Here is a 9,128-nt window from a genome sequence, read left to right as displayed (position 1 = left end):
CCTACTCGCACTCTTTATATTGTATTTTTCCCACCCTCCCACCCAACTGGAAGCTTTGTCTTCTCTAATCGTTATGGCTGTGCTTTGTCCTGCAAATGTTTACGTTATACTATTTCATTGTATTCTATTTTAGTTTGGTTATTTTATCTCATAGTTCGTTACATTATACTACTCATTACGTTGCCACCTTCTTATATATATATATATATATATACATCCTAGGTGTTTCTACATTTTACATTTCTTAGGCTTACTTATTGGTGACAGGGAAGTGCACCCTGGGCTGCACTTTACCCCACAGTATGTGGGATAGCCCTCCTTGGCAATAGGTCCGGATTGCTTACTCCAAGATGGCACAACTCACCATCTGACCTATTGTCCTTCCAGAAGGGCACCCCTCTTCTGGTCCACCCTATGTTACACTCTAATGTAGGATTGCCTCTAGAGACACCGCTACTCTAGGGGGTCCTCCTAGGGACACCGCTACCCTGGGGGGCATAGGCTCTGCCTTCCCTGCCACCAAAATTTTGCCAAATTATAGTGATTAATACAATATAATTAAATAACAAAATAAATAGATAAATGGAGAATCTGTGTTCTTCCTTCTTTAGCTTCACAAGCCTTGCAGGGGTGGGGGGAGGAGTAATCATGGTTACCCTCAGTTGTCCATGCCCCTCTCCTTTTAAAAAAATCCGTTATTAAATTGCCTATCAGGTCGGAAGAGACCTGATAGGCAAACTCGTTGAGTTCGTTGGGAGCCCAGAACAAGAATATGGGCGCTGCTTCGCAGACATTACTAACCGGGATAAGATTACTAGCCTAAGGAGCGCCCCGCTCGTACCACCTCATGAGTCTCCCTCTGAGTCGTTAGCATTATAGGTATTGTTTCCGGATGCTCTCGGTGGCTATTTAACAATTATTCCTCGCGCCCGAATGGGCTCTGAGTCAATAACCCATGGGCCGAAGGCCGAATGGGCTATTGTTGACTCAGAGGCAATGAGGGCGAGAGGAATAATTGTCTTAGTAAAGTCGAACTAGTTTGTCAAAAATATCGAGAATAAAAAAATTTTAGCTAGGTAAAAGCTAGACTTTAGTCCTTTTTTGCCGCCAAAAATCCCGCGCTTTTCGCTACTAGTGGGCTATAACATATAGCCTAGTAGTAGCTCAACCAATCAGAACGTAGCATTGATGATAGACCACTAGTTGGATTTTACTAATTCTCGTTGGCTTCGTCGATGGGAGGGATGTATTCAACTTGCAGCTGACGAAATGATAACAAAACCGATTGCCCGTTTTCGGGCAAAGAAAAAGCCAGGTTCCCTCTAGGTCCAGCTTGATTTCGCTGAGTTCCTTGAATATCTGTTTCTGGCATGGTGTTCTCAGGTTTTCTTAGATGAAGTATCTCGAGAAATGCGCGTCGTAGATTCTTCATACGCCAACAGTAAATTATAGGGTTAACAAGCGAACCTAACATGATGGAAAGTGCCACCCAGCTCCAAATTATGACCCTTAACCGCGTCGGTACCACATTGCTAACAGGAAGAGTAGCCAGTACCCCGGTAATTATTGCTGGTAAATAAGTGAATACCAAAGCAATTAGGATGATTGCCAGAGTAGTAGCTGCCTTTCTGTCTTTCTTGATTCTTTGGATTTCTTCTTGAGGCAGTTGTTCGGCTTTGAGGCGCTTTACTTGTCGTCGTGTCTCTGAGTAAATGTAACCGTAAGACCATAAAACAGCAGCTGTGAAAAGAGTCATGATAATAATTTCTATCAAAGTGTTCACTTGCGAATATATCGAGTAGATGCTTTCACTGTCTATTAGAGCCAGAGCAAGCTCATTGATTATCATCAACAACGTGAAAACCCAAGCGAGAGCAACACTTATTACTATCCGTGTCTCTGTGACAATATCCTGGTACCGCAAGGGATATTTTATAGCTATATAGCGGTCTATGCTGATCACGACCAGATGACTGAAAGAAGCAAAAGCTACCATAGTAATTATCACCATCAAGGCCTTTTCTGGCGAACAGAATGGCCCGACACCAAGAAGTCGCTTCAAGTTTAGCGAAAAATAAAAAGGTTGAACAATAAGGCCAGTTAACAGATCTGTCCCAGCTAGACAAGCAAGAAGTATGGTGCCGTTGTTTCGCAGTCGGTGCCTTGTTGCGACGGCAAAAATGACCAGCGCATTTAAAAGAATTGTCGGCAGGGCTGCTATAATATCGATGCAGATCAGGGCAACCAGATGTTTGTAAGTGTCGTCTTGTAAGTCCTCCGCTCGCCAAGCAAGCCCATACAAATTACACTTTCCTTTTTCTGGTTCCAAAGTCCTTGAGAGATTAAGCAGTAGAAAAATTAGCGATTTTCAACATGGGTGAGTTGTCCCTGTACGGTCGACCCATCAGTAACAGTTTATTTTTGTTTCTATTGTAGCTGCTTAAAGTAATGACTGCAGCAGATTCCGAGGCAGAATGAAGAAAAGTTTTTTAATTTTTTAGTTAATTATTAACAAACTCCGGAGTTGTCCCTGAGTAGAGTTTCCACTGTATTTACTAATATATGTCTGAGGGGATCTTTTTGCAATCCCCGGATCCCCTTAGTACCCGGCGTTTTCTGGGGCTAGGCGTTTATGAGATAATGCGGTACTTGATCGAGGGTCTCAATAGGGTGGAAGCTTTGATGGCTACCTGTAATGGTTAATTATTTCCAATTTTGACGGTTGACGGTTAAATTTTAGAGCTTTTGATGGTTAAAACTTTTAAAAGTCCAAGAGATTAAGTAAATATTAAGGTCTATTTATATTTATATTAAAAGTTGATTTTTGTAGGATACATAAAATTTTGAAATATTTTAAGATATAAGCAAGGTAAAGGTCCGTGTAATATCTAGAGTGTTTTTGAGAACATGGCAACTAGTTTTTCCTGTTTAGAGATTCTTCAAGAGCCAGAAGTCCGTGAAGATCAGCTGAAATAGTGAGATTTAAGAAGTGTTGACACTTTTCGACGGTTAATGGCAATCTTCATTTTTAACATTTTTAATTCGACGGCTGACGGTTAAATTATATGAAAGTAGATCATCGCAGTTATAGACTGCATCTTGAAGTTGCGTCTATAACTGCGATGGTCTACTTTCATATAATTCTTCACCCCGCAGTTCGCATATATAATTTTCGTATATTCATAATTTCATCATCATCCTTTCACGGGTTTATATCGAAACCCGGGGGGGGGGAGTACTTAGGTTAATTTTTGCTGGGTATGTGCCGCTGGCCTCTCAGTTCCAGCCCCATCTTAGCCACTTTTGGGCAAATATGTAATTTTCGCGATCCCAACTTAGTCACTTTCTATTTTTACGAATTGACCCATTTTTTAGATTGAATGAAGAACACTTTACTTTTCATCTACAGTACAAACATTCTGGTACGTTTGCTAACAGAAAAAAATGAAGAACTGTCTTACCCCCAAAAATCCGAAAATGTGCGACCCCATTCTAGTAACTATTGAAAATGCGACCCCATTATAGTCAGTCCAGTGGTGAAAATGTGACCCCATCCAGCGGCACATCCCCCCCCCCCCCCCCGGGCCCATTGAGACCCTCATACTCGAACTTTGTAAAAATGGAGCTTAATTAAAGGAGCTGTGTCATGAAATTCAGCCAAATTAGGAAATTACAAAATGCCCGTTAAATTAAGAGAAACATAAAAATAACCGCTTAAAACATTAAGGGAATGTTAAAATAACACAACAGATGCCACAAATGGGCAAAACTGAAGAAGATTGAAACGGATTGAAATTAGGGTATTTGAAAACTGTTCAGCCTGACAGTCTTTCAAAGTTGATCCCTGCTGCTTGCAGCGTCAAAAATAATGCTCAGGAGACATATTTGTTTTTCTCCGATCTCTGATTTTGTCATTTACATGTAATTTCTTTGCTTACTTTAAGTTCCATGGCGATTGAGGGCGAGTAATTGGCAAAATTAAACAAAATGAACTGTACTGCCATGACACAGCCCCTTTAATGTATCATTTCATTTGATTTAAGTCAATCCTAAGGCATGATTTTGGAAACAGTTTCACTGCATGAAGTTTGCCTGGAAAGTTTCGTGTAATCGAAGGTTTTAGACCATGGATAGGAAAATAGATGGAAGTTATTCACTGACCTGGGAGAAGGTGAAGAAATGTTGGCGAGTGACATTGTAGGTTAAAGACGGTTGGAATAAAGTACTGACACTGAACTGGACAAGCTCGAACGAACCTCTTTAGAGAAGCACACAGTTTAGATCGAAAGGAACTTGCGTGCATCGTATTTTTAAGAGAAAGTTTCACAAAAAGAATAAATCATTGATTCTATTTAAGTAGTGTGTTTAAAAGTTTTGTGTTTGTTGTCTAGTGTCTGTTTCATCTGACGTTATTATCACCATTTTCCGCGGGTTTGTATGAATGTTTCCTGTTAGAGGGGGATTCTAGTCAAAAGCTTTTTTTTCGCTTTTGGTTTTTTTTTTTCGCTGTCGTGGTATTTCAAATCTAGCCAAGATTTCCTTCTATCAACAATTGGCTCTCCATAATTAAGGTCGCCATTAATCGGTTCAATAAATGTATGTAAAGGTTTAGATGATTTTTTTAGATGATTTTGTTTGTTTTAGTTGGGGGGGGTGTTTAAAGTTAAGTCAGGATAATTGAAAAATGTTGGATTTGGGGTTAAGGATCGTTTATAATTAAGAGATGTAGAGAATAATAAGTAGACAAATAACAAATAGTCTACCACTAAAAGAAATTGCCTCTGGGCTCATTAGTGAACTAGCAAACTTTTCTATACCCTAATTTTTTTCCTTCTCAAATCAACGTCATTTCCCCCAAAAAAACAACCAGAATGCCCCCTTAAACAAACTAATTATCGAAAAAGAAAGAGACCCAGCTGTGGTCACTGTTAACATTCTCTCGTTCTTCGATCACGAAAGCTAACCAGAAGCATTCATCGCGGCCGGAGGATCAAACTGTTGTTTAGTAGTAGTTTGCGTTTCAAGCAAGAGACTTTTAAAAATACTTAACATAAAACTGGGTTTTGATACAATATTTCCCACTACGCCGCCTTTCCCGTGAAATGTTTTGTTAACAAGTGTTTTGAAGTTAAAGCAAATGACTTTTAAAAAACTCGTTAGAGAGAAAGTCCTTCTCCAAAGATTTTCATCTAACATCATCAAGAGAAAGATTATGACAATTGATAAATGATCACGCAAGGGAAAACGTTTTGATCTTTTATCAAATTCTCTTTACTAACTCTTTAAGAAATGAAGTAGGTCAGTCTATCTGACGAGGATTTTTGTGTCCGTCTTGGTGTCCGTCTTATAGAGGTGTCCGTTGAGACAGAGTTGACTGTAGTCGCCTAGCATTGTTTGGATCTTGAAACAATGACTATTTTTTCCAGAACTAATTCTGCAAAAAGTGATTCATGATATCCACCCAAACAGCTGGTTAAGAGCAAAATGGCGCGACCAAGTTTTAAAAAAATCCGACTTCGATGAGAAGTTAGTAATTAAAACAGGCATTCAGGCAACGAGGAACTAGAAAATGAAAAATGGGAACAAAACAGAAAATGGGATGGATGAATGAAAATTAGAATGGGGCTACCGATAGAGCCATGGGCTAAATTAGAATTTGTTGCTATTTTCCCATTCCCCATTTTGGCAACATCCACTTCGAGGTGTCTAGATATCAAATGTATCTCTGAGTAGAGTGTTTGATTTCGGCAAGAGATCGGATCTTCCGAGGATTTTCGGAATATCCGACTATCCCAGTCCCCCTTATTTTCTCGGTCCCAGATCTCGCTCTAGCTGACTGGAAAATTCAAAATGGCCGATAGAAAGAAAACACATCCAAGTTATATGATAAAGTAAGTTAAATCTTTATTCATTTGTTACAATCGGACAGGAAAGCCCCCTGCGATATAGCTTCAATTCTCAAATGAACAATAATTCTTGAAGATATTGAAAGCTAAAATGCGTTACAGTTTATGGTAAATAAGATCCAGTGTCCAAACCTCAGTCACGATAGTGATTTCCCTTGTTTGCTCTTCATGAATTCAGTATTGAGGAGTTTGAGAAGTCATGTATCAAAAACAAACATCGCCCCATGAAATCAAGAATCCTGGGAATTCAGCTCAAGGAATTCAAGGATGTCCCATTGACAACGAAACCGTATTTATTCGAATAAGCGTCCAACCTCGAATTAGCGCCCACCTCGAATAAGCGCCCACCCTAAAGGCGGAAAAAGTTAATAAGCACCCAGTCTCGAATAAGCGCCCACCCACACCCCACCCACTTGAGTGACAATGAGATTGAAATTGAAATTGAATAAGTACTAAGAAGAGACTTCCCTGAAGACGGAGTTTTCTTCAGAGTAGTTTATAGAGACCTTGCTTTGTTACATCTTCGCGTTTTTTATTACCATTTATTGTTTTGTTGCAAAATAAACATTCTAGTACACTTGCTGAAAATGGTGAGAATTTAATAAGCGCCCAGCCTCGAAGAAGCGCCCACTCTAAAGGTCCAAAAATTTAACAAGCGCCCAGGGCAGCTAATCGAATAAATATACGGCAACTTACATGGGACGAAATGCAATATCCAACAGTACCACAAATTGACGTTCTACAGTCAACTCTCTCGCCCCATGTAAGGGAATTCGGCCGGATTTCGGAATGCGGGAAATATTTGCTTGTGGACTCCGGAATCCGGCAATTTTTTTTTGCTGTGGAAGCCGGCACCCTGGGCTTCGGAATCCGGGATACAGCTCAAGGAACCCAGAATCCACTGACGATTGGATTCCAGAATCCAAATTCCACTGACTAAGAATTCAGAATCCAGTACCTTGAATCCGGAATCCATGGCGTGGAATCCAGAATCCCAGACTGTTTTGGATTCCCGGGGCGAACTTTAAGGTTGAGGACGCCTGGCTGTTACGGACAACCCGCCAGTAGGGACAGCAGCCGAGAAATCCCGAGCAAAAATAGATTTCGAACGTTTCACTGAAGCAAACCTCTATAAAACTCCCACTATTACGGATATGTCCAAAGTTAACAATAGTAATATATAGATTTAGCCAGTGCTAAAAGGCAAGCTCTCGATAGTATTTATAGTTTGCTCAAACAAAATATATAATCGTGTAATGTTAAAGCGCCGAAGGCAACGAGAACGGGAAAAAAACAACAATAGCTCTAATTAGCAAAACAGCAACTTTACACGTGCAGCACACTTATTTTGTACATTTCTTTGCTGTTGTTTTGCACGACTACATCGTGAAACTTCCTAGTTACACGTTTTAAGGAGGAAATGTCGCAGGTGTTCTTGTTTACTTTGTTTTTTCATTGCCGCTCATTTTCACCTTGGTGGTCGCTAGCATTTCTCATTTTCTCCCCGCCGCTACAAAATTTTCATTTTGTTCTTCCGACAAAAAATGTCTCCTTTGTTTTTTATCTCTCGCTCTAGCTCTCTGTCGCTCTTTTTCTCGTTGAACCTCGCAGGCCTGTCGCCTACTTTCTCTTTTCCGGCTCTGTCTTTCTCTTTCTCTATATTCCAAATTTGTGGACATGACAATTAATCTAAGCTTAATACTTTAGGCAATACGGATACAGAAACAATTTCCGCTTTCCGTTTTCGTCTTGATTGACTTTAGCTGTCCGTTCTTCACAAGACGTGTGTAACTATGCAATAACCTTGCAATAACCTCGAGTTGCATTTGGGCTGCCATACCTGTTGATTGAGTTATTTACGTTGGTTTGCCTGTGGTGCGGACGGACGGGGGGCGGACGGGCGTACTGTCACGTGATGATCAAAACTTCTCGGATTGGTAGATTAACACATTTTCTTAGGTATGGGGCTACGCACGCGCGCGCGGAGTTCCCCTAATAATCCTTACGTTAGACATCAGAAAGTGTCCCCTAGCCCAAATCCTGACCTGAAGGCAAGCAATTCTGTCTACATTGAGCGCTTACCATTTGTATGGAAAACCCGGAAATTCCGGAAAGAATTCAAATGAAACGGTTCATCCCGGTGGAAAATTTTCCGGAAAAAAAGGAATACCTTTCGAGGTATTACCTTTTTCCCGTTCTTACCGAGAAGACCGAAATGTTGTGTACCATTTGCTTGGATTGCCAGTGCCAGGGTTCATGTCGAGAGAAAGTGAAAAATTTACTGGTATTTTGTAAATGGTACAACTCAGTCCCGTCCCTGTTTACGGTGCCAAAAAAAATACCAGTACCATTTGACGGGAACTTTTTCACCGACAGTTTCGTCCAAATGATAAGCGCTCATTAAGTCATATGGAAATTAGAAATAATTATCGTGTCTGATAGGAAGTACCTTAGTTCCAAATTTTCTTCCATTGTTGGACATAAGTGGCTATTACGGATTTGCGGATACTTTTTCTTGGTCCCAACCTCACAATTTTATTATTCTAGCTCTCATTATAGGAAACTGAGCGACACCCCTTTTCTCAACATCATCAACATTTAATGGGTTGTCTCTGGAGTCTTATAGATCGTTTTTACTCAAATAGCAGCCAGGCAAATGTATTCTATTTGGCATTTGGACAAAATATGACACAAATAAGCAACTTTTGATAGATCTCTAACAGAAATATTTCAAGCTTAAGCATAAGCAAGGTCGCATGAATAAATAGAAATTTAACGTTCTATGTTAAAAACAACCAAAAAAAAAAACAAAAACAATGCAAATGATTTGGTTCAGCCCGAGTATAAATTGATCCCAGGGTGTTCAAAACGTAAAAAGCGCTGTTGCTAAGTAACATAAGCACGACCATATTGTCAAAATGACAACTCGAAATAATTATGTTCAGCGAGTCCTGTTGTTTTGTTCTGTCCAAAGGTGGGGCGACCTACTGTACTATTGTCGAAGATATCAGATCTTCTGGTTTCCGGACTATTTCCTTCTTAGCTGATAACGTCCATGGTAGCCTGCGTAGCTTGCGGGATTAGGGTGGGACCCGCGCGGCTTCGCGGGTGGCGGTTCCGCCGCCAAGAAAGTAACTCCGCGCGCGTATCCCGCCAGCTACGCTTCCGGTACAAGGAGCCCAAGACCCGGAGTAAGAAACTCCCGTACTAGGCCTACGTCTT

The 9,128-nt window shown here is 40.5% G+C and overlaps 1 protein-coding gene across 1 annotated transcript; it reads right to left on the bottom strand.

Annotated features, from left to right (window-relative positions):
- Positions 1–1,213: 1,213 nt before the first annotated feature.
- LOC140925063 (cannabinoid receptor type 1B-like) lies at positions 1,214–1,996 on the bottom strand. Its single transcript, XM_073375018.1, has one exon. The coding sequence runs from the start codon at positions 1,994–1,996 to the stop codon at positions 1,214–1,216; it is 783 nt and encodes a 260-aa protein (XP_073231119.1).
- Positions 1,997–9,128: the final 7,132 nt, after the last annotated feature.

Source organism: Porites lutea, chromosome 14 (assembly GCF_958299795.1).
Source record: "Porites lutea chromosome 14, jaPorLute2.1, whole genome shotgun sequence".
NCBI lineage: Eukaryota > Metazoa > Cnidaria > Anthozoa > Scleractinia > Poritidae > Porites > Porites lutea.
Note: the sequence above shows the minus strand (reverse complement) of the source record. Positions and strands in the feature narration are given on the sequence as shown.